Genomic DNA, 21,737 nt, shown 5'->3' with positions numbered 1-21,737 from the left:
TGTTTAGGGGCAGGGCGAGGTAATCTCAAGGGATGGCACCTAAGCGGCCCCAATCCAGTGAAAATTAGGCTGATGCTAGATGGCAGGTGGACTGTTTTTGATTTGTAGCATGGTCAAAGAGGATGGGGAAAACCTCGTCCCACTTTTACTTCTGATGAGGTTTCTGAAGCATTTTCACAAGCAAGCAAGCAAAAAAAAGTCTGCCTAATCCAGAGGTGAAAGTAGGACAACAGAAATGTGTGTACAGACTATGGGAAGTGAAGTCCCCCTCAAGCCCACTGGAACTTTGAGTTGTCTGTCCCTACCGTTAGCCATACAGAAGTCACAGTGAATGCAGTCAAGGGAACAAGCTAGCAACCACTTCATGATCCTTCTTTCTAGCTTGGAGGAGAGAGTTGCTTATCAGGTGAATGAAGCTTGCGTGTAAGACGTTTCAATGGTTTCTGCACTCTTGAAAGGTGCAGAGGAGGCAGAGTTTAAACCCAATACCCCACCTTATCCCATTTTAGAGGAAGCAGGAGGAGACAGGGACGGCAGGCAAATAAACTCCTGAAGAGGACAACGCAGGCAATTTGTTTTCAATATATTATTCCCATGTGGCCAAGGCCATGGCCAGGAAGAGTAACGTTCTATTCACACAACTCAAATATACAGAGAGATATTTACAAAGCGACTGTGCCGCTTGCTTCTGGGCAGGTGGGGGCAGCAGCTGCTACGCCAGTATAAATACATAGCTGGGTCCAGGCCCAGAGAGCAGTCCAATTAGTGCAACGCAGGGAAGGTAGGGCAGGAGGGTGGGCAGTAGTCCGTGTGCTCTCCTCCTCTACTGAGTGTCAATGCGGAAGGAGAGCAGCTTCTCAGAGTGCATGTTGTTGAGGGTGCGCAGATCAGGAAGTTTCAGGAGGAGCTTGGTGAAGCGCGAGTTCTCCTGGGGGTGGATCTTGAGGATGAGGGCCCGCAGGGCACGGATCAATGTCTCCTGCAGCTGCTCCACAGACGCCGCATTCTCAATGCCGGAACGATCTGCATGGAAAGGGGTCAGACAGTAAGTATCGTATAAGGGTGAGCCCATACACACATTCTGTATAGCATTTCCACCAGCCCAGTCCCATCATATCCCTAGTGTCTGATGCTAACACCAGCATCTCTGTTATAGGAGGCAATCTGCCAAAGCCAGCTGGGGCTCAGTTCTGATCTACCAGTCACCTCAGTCTCTCCTGAGGAGCTTGCAATCTTAAATTTAAAAAGTGGGGGAGGAGAGAGAGAGAGAAGACAAAGACATGGGAAAGTGCAAGAGTAGTGGGAGAGCCATTATGCATGAATGCAGTTATGTGTACTTGGGCTTCAAAGTGGCTGGGGTGTGTGGACCAAAACGTTAAGCCACAGGCTTTAAGGAAGAAGGATTTGAAACTGGAAAGAGGGAGCCCAAGAGGGTTCTAAGCATAAGGGGCAACAAGGGTAAATTGGTGCCATTGTTTAGGAAAAAAAAGGTGGAGCTTGGGCGGGTCAGGGTAGTAATGCTGGAGGAACCAACTCCATTTTCAGTGAACTGAAAATAAGGGTGGAGTAATAGAATGAGGCAGCAGAGAGCTTCAGAAAAAACAACAATAAGAAGTCTGTGCTCCATGACCAAGATTCCCACCAATCCACACCCAAGGCTACCCACCTGCAGAGACCAGCACCACAGCAGTGAAGAGGCCCAGCTCTTCTTCGGAGAGTTCCAAGGCACCAAGCTTTTCGCTGAACTCAAACATGGACGTGAGCAGGTCACCCATGCCCATCCCCCACAGCTCCTCAAGGCTGTACTTGGTACGGCTCACAAACGTCACAGTCTGCTCCTTGACGTTGAAGAGGGAGGCAAACCGGACCATCAGCACCTGTGGAGGAGGTACAAAAGGGATACAGCTCTGTAACCACACAGCCTAGTCAAATGCCTTCTATGTTGGTTTACAAGTAGAGGATTCTCCCACCAAAAAAAGAGAAATTAAACTTGGAAACACCACCATGTTTCTCAAACCACATTCTATCTAGCCAAGATGACACTTCAATTTTTGAAAAACACATCTCAACCCCACCCCCAAAACTTTTTTAGTGTTTTGCACTTTCAATGTGATAGGAAGTTGACAGTCTACATCCCACATCACTCTAATTACTCTCAAAGAGAAGTCAGAAGATGGTGTTCTTTAATGCATTCTCATTATATTGTGTAAAACAAGAAAAAGCTTAACAAAATGTATATTTTAGGTTTGTTTTTAATTATTTCCATCCATTTGGACAACTAACAATAATTCATGAAGAGTAGAAACCATCCTACCTCAAAGGTGCCAGCTTTCAGTAGAGAGACTTGGTCATGCTGTGAAAGCTCCCGGAAACCAGGGATGTGTTTTGCAAATTCTACCACCTCTCGTACAGCAGGCGTGAAGCTCAGTGAGAAGTCCTCCCAAATCTCCTGGACTGTGCGGCCACTGCGACCATGGGGGTGGCAATTCATAGGGCATGCCTGTTGAGATAGAAAGTGGAGAGATATTTAAATGGAGAACCAAAGGCTAAGATCAGAGCTGTTGAAACAAGAGCAGAGTGAGGCCAGAGGACAGGCTTCTCAATTCCCCCTTTAGCTGCTATTGTGATTAGGGATGGTTCATTGTTTTTACTATGTACTACATCACAGCCATAATAAATGCAGTGCACCGCTTTCCCCAACTGAGCCAGTGTTGATTTCCACCCCAACAATGCTACATCAACACCAACAACAGGAACAAGCTTCATGCACTAACTTCCAGAGGCCACTGGCTGTGCATGGTACCCCTCTAAATGAAAGCAGGTTGGCGGAGACTGTACTCAGATTGTGATGGGGATCTTTTGCTCGGTTCCAACTTTGAAAGACTGCTTCTCTTTCAAGAAGGGCCAAGTACAATAGTAACTCAAGTGAGGAATTCCTGCTTACTTACTGGATTACATCCAAGGGTCCCTCACTCCAGAGCAAAGGAACACCTGAACGCAGTCTCTTTAAATCTCAGTTCAAATATGGTTATTTATTAAATGCAGGGGTTCCCAGCCTTGGGTCCCCACATTTTACTGGACAAGAACTCCCATCATCCCTGGTCACAATGGCCAAGATCATAGTGGCTGGGAATGATGGGACCAACAACATCTGCAGACCGAGGGTTGGATACCCCTGCATTAACTGAACAGACCAAACCTTTCCCTATAGTAGCCCCAGTGCATTTGCACTGAACGGCTGTAGGGCATTTGTGAACCCACTCTGTTGCATTGGCATCATTTCACACACATTGTTGTAAGGCTGTGTGTGAAGTGCTACGAACGTTCAAAAGCACTGTATGAATGGTGGTATTCAACTTTCTGCTGTCTCTTCAGTAGATGGGTGCAACTCTCCGATTGCTTACACCATTTGAAGGCATCATGTGCTCTATATAGCTATAGTCACAAACTTTTAATTTTTCTTTAAAGGTATTTTATTTACATCTCTCTTCTGTATCCCAAAATATAGTACCAATACACTTTTTGATTAAATCACCAATCATTATAGCAGATGCTCATCAATCAAAGATATTCCCCTCTAGCCTTGCTTCTGGGTGGACAGTCCAGATAGATAAGGCAGAGCACCATCCACCCTTGATGGCTGGACAGGACATCAAGAAAACTACCATCAATGGTTCACTGACAGAAGACTACCACCAGTAGTTCACATTTTCTTCCCAGCTTGAGAACTGGGAAGGACCACAGTTCAATGGAAGGGCATCTGCTTTGCATGCAAGTCCCAGGTTCAATCCCTGCATCTCCAGGAAGGGCTGGGAAAGATGCACCTGAAACCCTGGAGAGCTGAGCTAGATGGCCCCACAGTCTGACTTGGCATAAGGCAGCTTCCTATGCAACCTGTGTAAGCAACCTGGGTAATAAGGGGCCATGTTACCCAATGAGAAGGTAGTAAGGTATTGCTGCACACTGAATAAACCTTGGCAGGCATAGATGAGAGAGAGGCTGTGTAGTGCTGTGGGGACACCACACTTACCAAGAGTATGTCTCTGGGCACACCCTGCCGTGGGCAGTCCTGTCCAGCGGAGGGATCAGAAGGATAGCCAGAGGGGCAAAACCTATGGCCATTGATGTTGTTCTGGTGACAGGTATTGCTGGGGGCAGAGCCAGCATTCCAGTTGTCATTCTGATGGCAGAGCCCATTCCCAGGGTAGCCATTGGCCAACCAGTTGTTCTCCCAATGGTGAGAGTCACTGTCACCCGCCACGGGTGGTGGGGGCCCTGTGGCCAGTTTGTCGTGGGCATAAACAAAAATCTCCTTGTGGGCCTTGGCCACTTGCGAGATGACATCTTCCATGACCTCGCCAGGGCTTGGGGAGCGTGGGGGTGTCAGCTGCTGAGAGAACTGGGAGAAGCAAGAGAAGGGCTGGCGAAGTGGCGAAGCTGCGTGAGGTGGTGGGGAGCAGGGTGCCAGCTGGGGTTGGTGGCACAGCAGTGGGTTGGCAGGCTGCGGGTGTCCCACCGGTAAGTTCTCCATTGGACACTGTGCACTCAGTTGGTTATTAGCCATATTGTTCATGGCACTCTGCATCTCGGCCAGCATCCGCTGCTTCTCACGCTTGGGAATCCGTCCAAAACGTACAGCTGTAAGAGTGGTGGAGGGGGGAGAATAAGAGGAAAGGGTGTGAGACATCCATAGGAATGGCTACAGTACAGCATGTTCCCCACATGGCATCAGAATCTTCAGAGATGAAACATGTCATTCCCACACTTCTCCAATGGACAAATCACAAAGAATCCTGCACACCCCTCTGTATCCAAAGGCCAAGCTGAGAGGCCTGTTGGCCTTGCAGGAGTTCTTAAGCTATCCGTGTGCAGATTGACTGGTATTTGCACTTTGAGTTCAAGGCAGTCATTTTGACAGTGACCCATGGAGCCTCAGGAACACAGCAACTACCTCCCTCTTATTGCATCATGGCCTTCCAGCTAAATGGTGGTTTTCAAATGAGAAGAGGAAGCAAGGCTTGTATGCATGTCTAGTCCTTTTAGCTCTATGGTATCCTGCACTCCTTTCACATCCTTTCAAAATAGCAGATGCTAGGAGGGGAAGCGTGGGCAAGGCTGCCAGATGAAAGCCTAGGGGTGCAGGAACAATAGGTTTGGCCAGATTGTGGGATGGAGGTTGTTGGAGATGAGAGAGCAGCAAGAGCTGGTGAACAATGCAAAGGTGTTTTGGGATGGGGTGAGGAGGTTTGCTTAGCTTAGCAAAGGGAAGGGGCAGAAGATTGTGCAGAAATCCTGAAAGACTGTGAAGGGTTTGCTGCTGCTCCAAAAAAAACAAAAAAAAACAAAACTGCACTTCCTCTTTCCATTTGAAAGCCTCCACTGAAGTGGCAGGACCATGATGCAGATAAGCAGGAGCTGGTTGCTCTATCCCTGAAGCTCTATGGTCACTGCCAAAATGGCTGCCTTGAACTGAAAACTGGAAGAACCAATTTCCAAAAGCATTCAAGGAAGTGATCCTGGAAACTCTAGTGGAGCAATTTCTCAACTTCCTTCCCCGATCACTAGTCCACAAAACCTGCCAACTCCAGCTTCTCAACACTTGGCACGGCAGAAACTTACCATCACGGGACATGCCGACGGCCAGACACTTCTTGAACCGGCACTGCTGGCAGCGATTCCGGTTGATGCGGACAATGTTGCAGGTCTCATTCTTCAGGCACTTTTTGTACTGGATGTTTTGTTGAATGCTGCGCCGGAAGAAACCCTGGGGCAGAGAGGAGAGCGAGTCAGTGTCAAGGCCTGGCTTGGCAGGCATGCCTGAAGAGCACATGCTTCTCAATCTAGGACCCAGAGATTGTGAGCTGGAGCCAGACACAATCCCATGCTACTGAACGAGCTATACACTCCTGGAAGGGACACAACTATTTGGGTGTTTTTGATTTGGAAAGCAATGCATCCACTTTCTCAAGTAGTGAGTGGCATGGAGGTAAGGCTTAAACCCACAGCTCCCAGATTCTGCTTTCACTTCACTGACCCATGCAGGCATTGCAAATAAAGAAGGCATTCAGGGCATCCCGACACACTTTGTACAAGTGTCTGATACGGGAAATAAAGGGATCTCTCAACAAATGCTATAGAGGGTTGGGGGGGATACAATCCAGTGGATAGGACAGAGAAGTGCGAGTGACCAGAAGGAATCCCAAGTCCTGCTACAGTTCAGCATCTGAGCAGCTGTTAGACCTAAGGGGCCACACCACATAGGCTGTTCCACCAGATCAGGCGAGGTGGTCACCTCATGTGGCAGATTTCAGGGGACATTAAGCAGTGGCAGACTAGGGAAGAGATGGCCTTGATTCACGGGCACACTCCCCCAAGGAGTTTTCCTGTGCAAGTCACAGCGAAGTTAATGGGAGCTGCACAGGAGTACTAGGATGCCTGCACATGACAACTTCTTAGTGGCCTCTGCCCCTACATTTGTGGGTCTGGAAGTGGAGTGGCATTTGGACTTCCTGCCTCAGGCTCCAAAATGGCTTGGGTTGATTTTGATTTGGTCCCCAACCAAATGCAAATGCTCCACCCCATTTCCCCACACGTGACTCAGTTGCTCACCTTGCAGCCTTCACAAGCGTGGACACCATAGTGGAACCCAGATGCGACGTCTCCACAGACTTTACACAAAAGGACCATCCCGTTGAGCTCTGAGAGGTGGAGGGAGAGGGGGAGAGATGGGGGGTGGGGTTTACTATGAGACTCTACATGCCAAGACTCGATTCCCAGCTACGAGAGGCTGCCTGGCCTCTCCTCTGGCCTCTCAGCAGTGGGCTTTGGAACCTGGATGGAAACTACGGTGTTCTCAGAAGTGGCAAAGAACTGCAGCTGACTAAAAGGGAAAACTATCTGGGGAGGCAGGCTTGGATCCAATCCTCAAAAGAATCTGCCCGAGGAGCTGATGGAATCCCAAGTCCCATGGCAACCTCCGTGGCTTGGAGTCGGTGCCCACTGCAGAATCCTCTACCAGGGCCTCTACCCAAGTCCCCCGTGCCCAGCCCCTCACTCACTTGTGATGCTGCTGCTGGTGCTCTTAGTAGGGGAGACACGCCTCCCATCATCCAAGGCCACCTGCAGACCCCCAGGAGAGCCTCCAGAGCTGTAGGAAGAGGATGACGATGACGACGACGACAAAGAGGAAGGGGAGGCATCCTCACGGAGTCCAGTTGAACTACTCCCATACAGGCGTCCAGAGTCCTGCACTAGAGATCCAGTGGGCGAGGGTGGAAAGTAGCTGGGGAAGGGGGGTTGAGAAGACATTGGACAACTGCCATTGGAACTGTCGCTGCCACACAGAGAGACAGGGCTGGTGCGGCTCGGTGAAGAATAAGATCCATTGGAGCCAATGTAGCTGATCACACCACCTGAGGAGAGAAAGTAGGCTGAGTAACCTGCCCTGCTACACAGAGCCGATGATACCTAGTCTACACAGTCATGCAAACCATCCGACTGCCTACTTGGGTTAAACCGTTTGAAGCTCTTCTACGAAGTCGTATTGGAACCCTGAGCCTCTCAGATGTCTTAAAGCAGGGTAGGTTTCTAGTCCTCATTGTTGTGTTACCCCCAAAACCTAATTGTGCTCTGGGGGGGCTGAAAATAAGTACAGCAGTGCCTTTATATAAATATTGATATTTAGTATACTGTGTACTGTTCTGGTTTCCAGATAAACCTCCACACTGAGTTTGCAGCTTGGATTGTATAGGTTGGCCTGGTGCTCAGCTGAAAGGTGGACAGTGCCCCCTTGCATCGGAGAATTAGGCTACTTTTTAACCCTGTGTAAGCTCTATCGTTTCTCAATTAAAGACCACTAATCCATCTGCAGCATGAAGCAACTGCAGGTCTCTGTCTCCTGCTCCCCCACCCTTCCAAATGGACTGGAAACAGCTACCTTTCTGACTACAGAAGTGGCCCTAGTAGTTCTATGCTTCTCCAACATTTTCACAATCATATCTTGGGGAAATCCAGTATACCGTTCTGGTTGCCTCATCTCAAAAGGCTATCACCACTGGAAGAGGTAATGATTGTACCTTTTATTATTGAAAACGAGCCTCAAACACTAGATACTGAGCAATAATTCAGTTTTAAAACAACAGATCCTGCCTGCAGGCTTACAGTCCAAGAGAAAAACAAGACCATTATAAAGGGGGAAGGGACACAAAAGGAAGTCCGAGAAGGGGAAGAGGCTGAGATCAGAGTCTAAAGGCTTGGAAGACAGTACAGAGAGGAGCAACTGAAATTATCAAGAGGTTATATAGCAGCTTCCCAAAGGAGGCAAGGCTAGAGCATTCGAAGCTTTCTATCTTAGGAAGACAACTGCTAAAGTGGGACAAGGTTTATAAATGTATTAGATGTATGGAAATTTTTCTCCCATTATGCTAGCAGTGAGCGGATGCACTTCAAGAAGTGCTGACAAAGCAAACAGCTCACGAGTGACTCAAGCCAGCAAGCCAAGCCAAATGGGCTGGTGACTGTAAACACCTGTCCATACTGCACAGGGCCATCTGCACAACCAACATAAGGGAAATTCCTTTTGTGCACCAAATAGAGCCATTAGCCATACTTCGAGCAGGAACGGAATTGTCCATTCCAACTCGGAAAGAACCTAAGTGTCTTGCTAGACCAGACCAAGGTCAATCATGTCTTATTTCCTATAACAGAAAGACAGGTGCTGGGGAAGTTCACAGGCAGGACCTGAAGGTGATATCCCTCCCTTGTACTTTTTCTGTAGTATGTGGTACTCAGAGGTATACTGCCTCTGAACATGGAAGTTCCATCAGCTATCATGGGTAGCTGGCACATACTAATCAACCTTCTGTCTGTACTTCAGACAGTTCAAAACTCCAAAAGAAGGGACTACACACACACACACACACACACACACACACACACACACACACACCATCTCTCTCTCACTGCGTTCCAGAGGCAATTTTGTGTGAACACCCCTGCAAAAAAAAGAGTGGTGATTAGCATCTTCACAGTTCAGTTCACACTGCAAACATGTGTGCTTTCAAAGCCATGTGAGGATGGGTCAAGAGAATTGGCTGGTCAGCTTAGGTACACACAGACTGTCTCCAAAGACATGTGCAAGAGCTGGGCAGGAAGGAAGGGAGATTAAGATGATAAGCCTCCTTGTGAGCAAAATGAGAAGTAAAGTAGGAGAAGCCGCTGCCAGTTTGTGAAGACAATACTGAGCTAGATAGACCAATGGTCTGACTCCGTATATGGCAGCTTCCTATGTTCCTAAAGAACTGTTCCTAAAGGAGGAGCTGCGGGCACAGCAGCTCTCTCTTCCTGGCACACACTTGATCAAGGTTGGTATAGTCCCCAGTCCCATTTTATGAGCCGTGGCTGCAAGCACTGAACTCACTGTACCAAACTTAGTCTGTTGCAATCCAAGTCGCTTTCAGTGGCTGACCTACATCTCAGGGCTGAGAAAGGGAAAAACACCGAGCGGGGCGGGGGGGGGGGGAGAGAGAGCGCGCGCACAGGGCAGCCAGCCAAGATAGGACTGAAAGATATGCGGAAGCAAAAAAAAAAACCATCACGCCCCAGAAGCTGGGAGGTGGGGGAAAGTGGTTAAGCCGGGAACCGCGGGCATAGTCCAACCTGGAGATGAAAGACACTCCACAGGACTTCGGACACGGGCCACTTGCCAAGGGGCAAATGCTGCAAGAGAGGCCTCGAGCAAAGTAAAAACAAAGCCACTGGTGCCAAAGGGATTATAAACAAGCTCATGTGCGGGAGCCACGTTCAGCACCGAGACAGACCTTCGACAAGCCAGAGCCTTGGCTGGTGTTCATGAGCCTTGCTCTCTGTTAACTGGTGACCAGCAGCAAATGCCCTTCCTTGCATGTGAGCCCAACACCTGGCTGGAACGACTTGCTTAGCAAGCGTTACCAAAACTAGGCACAGGCACCGCCAAAAGGGATGAGCGTCTCCCTCTGCTTAGAAGCCACGGCACCTTCTCAGCCAGGTCTCCATTTAACCTCCATTGTCATGCTTGTTTGCTCCTCTGCACCCAATGTTTGGAGTTCCCTCAGTCTCTCCCAGTTCCAGTCTGGCAGGTCACACAATCCCTCCTTGGGAGGAATCTGCTTTCCCCCCTGCACACTCTCCTACCAATGAGGCAGTACCTGCTAGCACATTCATTCCCAGCTTGGGCTTCAGTGCTGTTGGAGTAAGTTTGAGCTACAGTACAGAAGTGAGGGAGCTCTTCTCTTTCAATCTCATGCTCCTACACTAGAGAGAATAAAGAAGTGGCAGATGGTGGGGGTGGTCTTAAATTTATTAAGAAGTTTGGCAATCTGCTTATGTTAAATACTTGAGGAGGTACCACCCAGTCAAAGGCAGGCTGTCCTTTCTCGCACAGGACAAATGTACAGCAACCAGCAGAATTATCAAGGACAAATGAGGATACAGGTGACTCAAGCACGCACCTCGATTTGAACCAAGAGCCTCCTGGGTTGCAGAGGCCTGAGGACCAGCCAAGGATCTGCCAGATACTATCTAGCTTGTTAATGCAGGCATGATCATCCAGTCTGGTTTTAGAGCACAGCCCTTGCATGTGACCTTGTTAGTAATCTCCTTGGCACCGCCGGGGTTTGTGTTTTTGCTTGGTTCCTGGCCTCTCCTGAAAAACCACTTTGCAACACTCCCCTTTCCTTTCTCCTCTTTGAAAAGGTGAGAATCGGCATTTGGCAATCCCGTGGGGCAGGTGCAAAGGGCAGTGCAGCGAATCCCAGGGGGAGGAAAGTGTGCATATTTTGAAGCCTCTCCTCCCAGCCTGGAGTCTCCGCGTTTGCATGGGTTATTAAATATAGATCGCGCTGGGAAGGTGACCAGCCCAAGTGGGTCACAGAGAATAAATAAAGCTTGCTAGAAGGCACAAGTGAGGCTGGAAGTGTATGTGGATTAAGTTGGAGACCTTCCAAGTGGGTGTGAAGGAGGCAAAGGCATGCCTTGTCTGTCTGTGGCGTGTGTTGCCAGACATCAGTCTCCTAGAGACAAGGACTCAGAAGACACACGTGGAATCCCTAGTCACACGTGGTCCTCGACACAGGACCATGTGTGGTTCGTTTGCTCACCCCACAGAGGAAAAACCAGTGCCAGTGGCCACAGCGGGAGTTTGTAGAGAAGGTGGCAGTGAACAATGCAGGAGGCCAATTCCCAGGGTTACAGCAATTGAGCCAGAGATACAAACTTCTATTCAGCAGATTAGGATGGGAGAACAACCCCCTCCCATCGTGTGGAGCCAACTGCAATTCCGAAAGAGGACTTAGAGCAGACTAGGCCCATATGTACCATTAGTTGCAGAAATAACCAGCCCAACAGAAAGGAAGGGGATATCTGGAATCCAGATCCCTGAACCAAGATGCTGTGATCCGCTGTGGGACCAATAATTCCTAAGCCAGTCATAGTTCCAGACTTTTAAAAAGCCAGATACACACACCAACCATATTCCCAAGCTATCAAGTCCCAAGAGAACACACACACACACACGCACTCAGTTGCAATTCTATGCACAATTATTTGAGAAATATGTGCAATACATAATATTCATCTATGTCCCCAAGACCTCTAATCCTAAATCACTGCACAGGAATGATCCCACTGCTCACCCAAGACCAGATGCAGACAACTGTATTCACACCTGATTCTGAGACACTTCCCCCATCAATACCCTCAGGGAATTCCACCTCTGTCCCAACTACAATTCCAACAAAATTCCTATTATCCCTAGATTAGACAAACACCTCCCAAGCAATTTAACTCTAAAGCCAGGGGCGTAGCTATAACTGAGTGGATGGGTTCAAATAAACTGGCCGCCCCCTGCCAGCTCCCAAGGGCCCTCCAGCTCCACCCCTACCTATTTTCTCCATTACCTCCCTCGCTCTGAGGGGCTGTCAGAGAGAAGGGTGAACACAGGGCCCCCCTCCCCTAGCTACACCCCTGTCTAAAGCTATACTCTATTATATAGAGTACAAGACAACTATCTACAAAATAAGTACCTTCTAATAGTAACGTGTGGTAACCGATACAGTACATCAATCAGCAGATACAGGAAGATAAAGAGACAATATATCTATATTTGCATACATCTTTAAAATTATAGAAGCCATCTTTTGGGTCCACAAGATGCTTCCATGAGCTGGAAAAAACTCCTATGTATGCACTTCAAACATCCATTAGTAAAAATAAAAATGTGTTTGGTAAATTGGTTACATCCCCATTTTTAATTAGCTTTTAAAAATTGCACAGTTCAACATCAGTGTTCCCTCTAACAGGGATTCCCAGATGTTATTGACTACAACTCCCAGGATCCCATTCCCCAGCCAAAGGCCACTGCAGCTGGGAATGGTGGGAGTTGTAGTTAACAACATCTGGGAATCCCTGTTAGATGGAACAGTGTTCAGCATGTTGATGACTGAACACTTTGCACATGCTCAGACACTTTACATGGCTTTTAGCTGTTTTCTATCAGAAGGTACAGAAGCACATCTTTTAAAAATATTTAGTTCTGGGCACAAACAAAAGATAGATTGCTCACACAAAACATCTCACAGCTTTTGCTCCCACACCAAACTTTTATTCCTCAGGCATGAAGGATTCTGCACATGTTCAGAAGCACAAAGTGCCAGCAAAAGTCGGCAACCTTATTTCCAAGGCATCTGCCAAGTGGCAGAGACCAATGAAGGCAGAGATCCTAATAATCTAACATACTAGGAGGTTAGCAGCTGTAGGGCTGGGGGAAGAGTCCAGACGCCAAGACTGCGGGATTCCTGGCTTCTAAAGTCAAATGAGACATATCTTGTCTACCAGGACTGCGCAGATTAGTGACCGAGAGTAAATTACCCAGTTAGAACTTGGGCCACATAAATAACCCTTCCAAAATGTTCACATCTCCAAAAGACCTATAGCCCCTCCTTGCGGGGATTCCAACAGCCAGGAAGAAAAATAGTAAGGTTGCTGGGTCAGCCGCTTCACTTCCACGTGTCCCACTTGCACGTGGCCCCCTCCTTTCTCAGTACCGCCCATCACGGTTTGCTTCGCCCCTCGCCAATCTATTGGTTCCAAAACCCCACACACTAGAGATGTTTCATCCTAAAGCTCCGCCTACCAGGGACGCCTCGGAACGTTTACGCTTCCTGGAGGGTGACGTTACTCGGAGGGAGGCAAGTCCGACGATGTAATGGGGCGGGACTAGCCAATACGAGGCAGCAAGGGGCGGAGTCGGTAGGGAAAACAAACGTTGCACGTGGCTGAGCCGGACTGGAGGACACGTGAGAAGCTCAATGGGGGAAGCTTGATGGGGGAATCCCAGGAAGGGTGGGATTCCAACGGGGATGGCAAAGGTAAGGGGAGAAATCCCTGTAACCAGTAATCGAGAGTTGCAGGCAAGAATCCTGGGAAGGAAACCCAATAGAAGCAACAACATGATGGGGGCAATATTCCAATAAGGAGATCCTCCCCCACCTATTCCAAGACTTTTTCAATTCAGACACCGGTGCTGTGGAAACAATGCAGCCTCCCCTCTCCCCATAACTGCCCAATTCCCGTCTCCCGGCCCTGAAGGGCTAAGGTAGGGCGTCGCCAGAGGCTAGTGGCCCAGACACTTGAATCCATTCCCTCCTCCCGACAGGCAGAAAGAAGGATGACCTCTTTTCCTGAAACTGACACCTATACTCCCTCCCCTCCTTCTGGTTCACCCCTTCCACCAATCCAAGGGGGGTGAGAAATGAACTTGTATTAATGAGGTTGAGGGTGGGATAAGGCTAATAGAAATGGGGAGAGGAAAGCTCCCCGCTCCCTCCGAGTTACAAAACCCGGCACCTCTCTTCCGGGGGCAGCAGTTCAGAAAAGGCCAAGTGCCCTCCGCGCTGCTTACGTCTTTAGCACTGAAAGCAGCAAACTTCACATTACCAGATCAGCACTGATGGGATTTGGAATAGTGGGGCAACCTGTTTGGAAAACCTTGCCACCGGTCCCTCCCTCCCGCAAATCCTGATGAAAGGCAGGCAGAGTTGGAGAGCAGAAACCTACTCATTTCATAGCAAGGTGGGGCGGCGGGGAGGGAGAGAGAAGAGCCTCCAATACCAGACCTCTGCGACGGGAGGAACACCATGCAGGAAGAGATATAGGCTTCAAATCAAACTTTACTGACCAAAAACGTAACTGCACTGGCAGTGATATAACTGCCAATTCAGGAGTGCAGGCACTCTCCACGACAGCCCCTATGGCCATGCCCACCCCACCAGCCATAGAAGCACCGGCAAACCATCCCTGCGCCGTCCCACTGTGTATAGGAACCGAAAAGATCTAGGGCAAGAGTTGCGTAGGAGAGGATGGCTAGAGAGACGCAGGCTATGCGATCCTCTCTCCCAATGCAGGGAGGGTCGTCAGCCTAAGTTGGGAATCAAACTACGAAAGGCAGCAGCTTACCTGGGGCGTTGTTGTTACTATCCAGAGTCGTCATCCTGTTCAGCTGACAGTTGGCATCCACGTCCAGCGATACTGCGAGCTGGGATGCAGTGATAAGAGTAAGAGAGGAGTAAGAGAGGCGAAGCAAGAGACTGTCCCCTTCTCCTCTTTCTTCTTGTTCCATCAAAGTTGTGCAGTAAACCAAAACCCAGCCGGCCGGCTTGCACTGGGTGGTGGGCGGGGAGGGGGCTGCCTTTTTCAGACTGCTGTTTGCACGGAGCTGCCCCAGACGCAAGATGAGCTGAGTATACAAACTCTCTCACACCAGCCTGGAGCTTGACAATGTTGCTACCTCTCCCTTCGCCTGCAAGATTTTACTCTGCCAGGATCACTCACTCCCTTCTCCTCTCTGCCTGCAGCTGCGCAGACACCAGCACGCGGCACTGGAGCGTCCACCATGTGACTCCAAGGGAGAGCCTCGTGCCCCAGTGACACACTTTCTGCCGCTGCAGCAGCAACAGCAGGCACATTGCACTGGGCTTCTTCGGCTTGGGCGCAAGGGTTGCTGGGAATCGTAGTTTCCCGGCACAGTGTCTTTTTTTCCTTTGCTTCTGCGTGCGCGTGCATTCCTAAGGAGTGACTTTGCTTTTCGTTCCTCTCTCTGCATATCTCCCCCTCCTCCCTCCCCACTTCCCGTGAGAGATCAAGCGAGTTGAGGTTTTAAGAGAGAGAGGAAGGAAGGAAAACAAATATATATATATATATATCCCTGAACAACGTGATGCTTTAACGTGATGTGTGGAAAGAACGTAGTCTCTTTTCAGCCGCAGTTGGCTTTCAGTTTAGAGCTTGGCAAAGGATCGTGCGGGGGGCAGGGGGGAGACCCTTCCAAACAAGAGTGGTTTGTCCTAAGGCAGGGGATACTCGCTCACTCCCCCCACCTCCATCTTCCCCACTGCCTCTCCAGCCACCAACCTGCTTTGGAAATCATTGTTCTCTGGTTTGATGCTTGAAGATAAATCTTACACGAGTTAGTAATCTTAATGCACTTTAACCACCCTTTTGTACTAAGAGTCTTGGTAGTACTCCCCCCCCCACTTTTAAAACGCTAATTGGTGTAGAATGGGGTTTCTAAATTGTCTTTGCGATAGTAGGCACCAATCAGGATGATAGTGAGTTGTGCTTGATTAATTAGTTTAAAAACAAAAAGGCTTTGTGAACTTTGATAGAATGTGTAAGTCAAAGACAGAGGCTAAAATCCAGAGAGATGCTTCGCGCAAGCAGCAGTGCATGCATGCCCACATATGGGGGTTCTTCCTCTTCAGCCAGAGTTGGGCAGCTACTTCATGTCTGTTGAACAACTTTAACTCAATGGGGTTGGAATGATGGGAACCAACTGCGGGGGGGGGGGGCGGGGGGGGAGAACATTTGGGAGCATTGCAGGCCTTCCTGCCCTATTGAAAATAATGGACTTTAGAAGCACTGAACTCAGGGATTGGATTGCCTGATGTTCCCTCGCCTCTGCCTGCCCCGCCACTGCCAAATGTTTCTCCTTAAATTTAATGGACAATTAAATTTGTCGGACAACTCCCATAATCCCTGGCTATTGGCCACTGTGTCTGGGGATTATGGAAGTTGTAGTCCAAAAACAGCTGGGTGGGCTAAGTTGAGCAGGCCTGGCCTAGCATCACTGCCTAGCTGCCCATCATGGTTTTAAATGACTTTTAATGTATTGTAAGGCACATGGTGTTGCAGACTGTGGTGAAAGCAGGGTGTACATTTTCAAATACCTATTAATTGAACCCTAACTCTGCTGCTTGAGGTAACCCCTTCACTCTGCATTAATTTTAGAGTCCCTCTGCGTGAGGGGTGTCTGTTTAAAGAACATCAGATAAATCAGGGGCTCTTAACTTTTTTCCACCTACAGACTCCCCCAATTCCACAGACCCCCACACAAACATATATTTTCATAAGGCTCCAGTAAAATTTGGAGGGGGAAATAAGTACACCGGATCACTATTTTCAACTTTATTCTGACTCGCCAGTCAATAAATTACATTCAGCAAAGATTTTCCATGGATCACCTGGACCTACCCCCATTAACCCCCTGGGGGTCTATGGACCCCAGGTTAAGAACCCCTGTGTTATATTGTCTGAATCTTCCCTCAGAAGTGTAAAAAGTAGATTAAGTGCAACTTGTAAGCAACAGTATCACTGTCAACTAAAATGCAGGGCACCAGTTTTCTTTTCTTTTCTTTTCTTTCTTTCTTTCTTTCTTTTTCTCTCTCTCCTTTCTTTCTTTCTTGTCTCAAATGCACCACAATATCTCCTACAAGTTGGGGGAGGTGGGGGGGGCGCTGTTTTGTAATCTGTGGCCTGATTGGTGAAGCCCACATGTTCTGTCGAAGAATTACATTACATCCCACGTGCTGCGTGCAACAACACACGGGAGGCTGGGTTGCCACAACTCATATTTAGGTCACGTAGCACAAACAGCTCTTCCTTGAGGGCTGTTGCTCACTGCGATGGGGCAGTCTGGAACAGTTGCTGAGTAAGAGAAGTGGCTGAGGAACAAGTCACTGATTGTGTGTAGCAGCTCTGCCCAGCCTACTATGGCTAAGAATAATGCATGTCATTTAAGACTCAGGAAGCCTGTGGCTTTCTGATTTCTCCATACTTGTGGGTTCCTTTAAACACAAACCAGTTCAACTGGATGATTTGGGTTTAAGATAACATACACTCTTCTGATCCCAAGGGATGCTTTTAACAGCACCTGCTATGAAAATGTGAGACAAGGAAGGTAACACAATTCACACCGGGTTTCTAAAGAAAGACACTCAGTTACAATGCTTACTATGTATATAAGATATTTCAAATGTTCAAAATGCTACCCATAGATTATCCCAGTCATCCTTACAACAGAGCTGTAGGGAGGCAGAGGCTGGGAAAGTAGCAGTTTGCCTAAAGCCACCTAGTGAAGTTGGGGCTGAAGTGAGACTTTAACCAGGGACTTCCCAACACACTCTGAGCCACTGTGCCACTTACACCATCCTGTATGTGATGGTAGCAAGTCCCAAGATCACACACTTGCTTTGCAAAGAGCTGCATGCATGATGCTGCTGACATGATATGTTCACACATGTCAGGGCAGAGGTGATCCACCTTTTGCATAAATCATGGTGTTATGATATCATGACAGGGTCCAATATGACAGGCATATATTGACCACAGTGCCTGTTAGCTAAAACACCTATGCTCCACATGTAGGGAATTTGTTTTCCCTGGGTATTTTTCACACAGCTTTTAGCTTGCATCTCCTCTGGAATGGAGGATGCGTGTTCACATATCGGCCAGATTTACCCTGAAGTTCCTGAAAGCTATCAGGGAGCACTTCACACACAATTTGGGTTTTTCATTGCGCGTTAGAGCATAGTCCAATTTTTATACGGGGTTTTAAAAAATCAATTTTTTGCATAGTTTTTGAGGAGCAAATTTGAACTCACAGTAAAACCTGCTGTGTGAAAAACACCCTGGAGGCTTGCCAGAGGTCTAGCCCAAGGGCAGAATTCGATGTTATCACAGCAAATGCATGATCCCAAAATGCTTTTTCTCAGGGAGAGAGAAAGAGAGAGCAGGATTGTAGGATGGTGGCAGGAGGGAAGAATCAATGGATGGGAGGGAGGGGCACCTTACTCCTCCCTCATCCACTGATTCTCCCCTACCAATGGTTTCACAGGCTCCTCCCACAACCAGGAACACTTCCGATTTTAGAACTTGACTGAGGGAGGAAAATAAATCAAACATGGCTGGAGCGCAGAGCTGGCTTTAGGGGTGGACAAGCTGGGCAATCACCCAGGGTACCTCCCTGAAGGGGCGCCAAACTGAGATCACTGACTCCCTGTTTGTTGAGTGTATAGCAGGGGCATAATTAGGGGGTGGCCGATGGGCCGCTTGGGCCTCCAATGGATGGCTCAGAGGCCTGAGTTTCATCAGCCACCTCCTTCTTGATTGGAAGTGGGTGGGTGGGCAGTTCCGTCTGCTATTCCCTTAGAAAATATCACTGCTTGTCTTTGTCTCCTCCCTAAGGTGATATACTGCCGGGGACAAAGTAGATACTTTTTGGGAGGAGTTAGATGTAATTATTCTTGCTGAGATGGTTGAGTTTGAGTATTGTATTATTGCTATGTGTTTTGCTGGTCATTTATTAATCAAATAAAGATGGATGGATAGATGGAATTGTCAAAGGGAGTGGGTGGGTGGGGCCTGGGCTTAGGATCTTTTAAGTACCTAGCAACGCCCTGATATATAGTCTGCAGTGAGCTGCGGTGGGAAACAAAGCACAAACTTGAAAACAGTTTATCTGTCAAATTCCTCTCTTACAGTAAGTGGGAAAGAGATCTAGACTGGAAAAGGGATGGAGGGAAAGCTCTTGGAACAGGGAAGAAGCAGCAGCAGAAGGCCTGTGAGACTTCAGTGGGATCCCCAGAATGGGAGCAGGAGAGCATTGGCAACAAAGCAGCAAATGACTGAATGGTAGCTTTGGGTCCTTTTCATGGGCATTGCTAGGAAGGCCTGGGAACAGGAGGGCCTATTACACTACCAGGCTTTGCAATCCTGCACAAGCCACCCAACTTGGCAACACCGATAAACTAATCATGGACCGGTTCAGATGATACTTTTCCAGCCCACACAGTTAAAAGGGGGAAATGCTGAGAGTAGGCCCATCCTGACATATTCCATGGATGTCCTCCTGATGTCCTGCTGGCCTGTTCCTTTATTGCACTGGGGTGGGGGGGTGGGGGTCATTAATCGGCATTGCTGCTCTACACATGACCCAAATAGTAGTTTAAACTAGTATAGTTTAAAGTTAATTATGCATAGAGCAGGGATTTTGATAAACAGTCCCTCCATGTGGTAAAAGAATGCAATAGAGGATATCAGGGCATCTGCAAAATATGGTAAGACAGACACACTTTAGGCATGGCCTCCTATTAATCACGTAGGACAGGGAAAGTATTGTTAAAACCGGTCCTATGGGGAGGGAGCAGAAGACACCCCTCGCCCAGGATGCTGTTTATCCTAGGGTTGGTTCTGTTGGGCAGGGATGTGCAATACCTCTCCTGCCCACTGATTTTCTCCTGGAAGAGATTTGCGTTTTGGGCGGTATACAGATATGGTTGGTTGGTTAGTAAACAAACAAACAAATAAAAAGCCCTGCCCTTGCATGGATGGAGCTCCCAACCCTGTATTTTTCTAGTAAAATTAAGTTCCCTTGTAAAATCTTGTTTGCCCTTAGAAGCAGTGGGAACCATCCCTTCCCAGCAACCAAAGTGGGAAGAAGAAAGCACTGGAACCTGAAATGTCTCACCAGCCAGGAACAAAGGCTGGGTTGCTTTGGAGCTGCTTTGGAGTCTGCTCACATCCAAGGGCCTGCTTGTGGGTGTGAAGGTAAGAGGACGGAACAGGAAATGGGTGTGAGTTCGAAGGAGGAAATAGCTGGAGAGAAAGGCTTTCCTAGGTGTCTTTCAGAGTCCGTCTGGAGTATGGATGAGAGCCAGCCTCCTTTGTTTTTCTGTGGCCTTGGGCAAGGGCAGATCTACTCTTGAGTGGTCTTGTGTTAAGAACAGTGGGCCCCACTGGAGAGAGGGGCTGCGGGGGTGGGGGTGGTGAGAATCCCCACAGGCCCTACCATTTACTGCCTCCACCATGGCCCATCCCGTCGTTCACCAACTGCCATCTCAGGTCCCTCGCTTTTACCGCTGGCCTCCACAGCCTTGCTTGCTTTGCCTACCGCAGCTACTCCGGTGGTTAGCAGGGCCGTAGAGGTCAGTAGTGGTGGTGGGTGAGTATTGGGGGCAGTGATCCTGGTAGCAGGCATTTCTGGATGTTGTTGACTACAGCTCCCAAAATCCCTAGCTGCAATGACCTTTGGCTGAGTATTCTGGGAATTGTAGTCAACAACATCTGGGAATCCCTGTTACAGGGAACACTGATGGGAGGCCGAGGCCTATTAAAAAACTGGACATGGATCGCCACTAACATCACTATATCACCGGCCTTGCTTCAGCCTGAGGTCATTCACACAATCAAAAATGGTATTATACCCAGGTTTGGGAGCTGTGTGTGCTCCCATTTTTGGGTTGTGTGGAAGCAAGGTAGGAGGAAAACCTGGGTAGGTTTTCCTCCTACCTTGCTTCCACACAGCTGAGAACTGAGAACACACACAACTCCCAAGCCCGGGTAGAACACAGTTTTTGATTGTGTGAATGACCTCAAAATGTAAATTGTGACCTAGGCTGTCAATGATTACAACTATAGTAATAGTTCGCACATGCATATTCATAAGTGAATTGAAAGGCCACAAGCTAGCGGACCTTCAAATACAGATTTAGGTCTATCGCTCTAAATTGTGCTTCACTTTTAAAACAGCTTGACTTAGTACCATGTGTGGTTTCATCTATTCTGTGTCTTTTACTATTCTGTAAGACAATTAGAGATGATCTGCTTCTAAGGACTGAGAACTGCTACAACATTCCCAAAACATTACCAGGTATATGCTGTCCAGTCTAGTTCTTCAAGTACCACTTCGGCAGCCAAGAAACAGTATAGACATTCTGAATAAATCAAAATGTAAAGGTGTGGGTGCTGATTTGCCTGGTCACATCAAGCTGGTATGAACTCTAGCCAGCATTTGCTGAGTCACTGAAAGCCCTTAGGCACATAAGCACAACCTTGCTGAGTCAAAACCATTTGCCTTGAAGAGTGCAGGAAACAGGGCAATAATCGGCTGAGCCATTCCCTGTCACTCATTTCCAGTATGGGGACACCCTTTGGGCAAAAGGATGCTTGCCCTGATCATATTGCATAAAACAGACATGGATACTGCATTCCATACATTTTCTGCTGCTATGTTTTAAATGATTGGCAATCACTATATCCTGGAACGTTCAGTTCCAGGGGTTAGTGGCATTCTGAACAATTAACTACTCCCCTGTCTCATAAGATATATATTTTTTCTGATACAGGGCAAAATAGTTGCCACCTATAAACCTATCAACTTCTGCTAACTGGGCAAAGAGGCATCTTTAAAGTGGTGGTTCTTTTATATTTAGCAGTGTGGGGAGCACCTGTCCCTGTTCATGCCAACAGAGCCTGGCTGGGAACGCAGCTCCCTGCCTTTTAACGCAGGGAGAGCTGCTCCCAGCCTCACTGCAAATGTGGCCCAGGGCAGAATATGCTTGAAAATGGGGGGCACAGCTCTGTTTGCG

At 48.3% G+C, this 21,737-nt stretch overlaps 1 protein-coding gene across 1 annotated transcript; it reads right to left on the bottom strand.

Annotated features, from left to right (window-relative positions):
- Window positions 1–567: 567 nt before the first annotated feature.
- On the bottom strand, window positions 568–15,079 carry NR1D1 (nuclear receptor subfamily 1 group D member 1). The gene is made up of 8 exons (XM_053259101.1): window positions 14,491–15,079; window positions 7,059–7,412; window positions 6,610–6,698; window positions 5,620–5,764; window positions 4,031–4,638; window positions 2,315–2,500; window positions 1,667–1,877; window positions 568–1,023 (listed from the first exon to the last, which is right to left on the bottom strand). The coding sequence occupies exons 1-8, from the start codon at window positions 14,651–14,653 to the stop codon at window positions 824–826; spliced, it is 1,956 nt and encodes a 651-aa protein (XP_053115076.1). The 5' UTR covers window positions 14,654–15,079; the 3' UTR covers window positions 568–823.
- Between the last annotated feature and the right edge of the window lie 6,658 nt (window positions 15,080–21,737).

The sequence above is a fragment of the Hemicordylus capensis genome, chromosome 6, assembly GCF_027244095.1.
Source record: "Hemicordylus capensis ecotype Gifberg chromosome 6, rHemCap1.1.pri, whole genome shotgun sequence".
Classification (NCBI taxonomy): Eukaryota; Metazoa; Chordata; class Lepidosauria; order Squamata; family Cordylidae; genus Hemicordylus; species Hemicordylus capensis.
This window is presented reverse-complemented; position numbering and strand designations above follow the sequence as displayed.

Bases quoted from the DNA above. Each gene is read 5' to 3' on its own strand.
- NR1D1 (XM_053259101.1), bottom strand. From the start codon at position 14,653: ATGGAACAAGAAGAAAGAGGAGAAGGGGACAGTCTCTTGCTTCGCCTC. The intron at 5,765-6,609 runs GTGAGCAACTGA...TCTCTGCCCCAG, and splicing joins ACGCTTGTGAAGGCTGCAAG to GGTTTCTTCCGGCGCAGCAT. The intron at 1,878-2,314 runs GTAGGATGGTTT...CCTCCTCCACAG, and splicing joins TGAAAGCTGGCACCTTTGAG to GTGCTGATGGTCCGGTTTGC.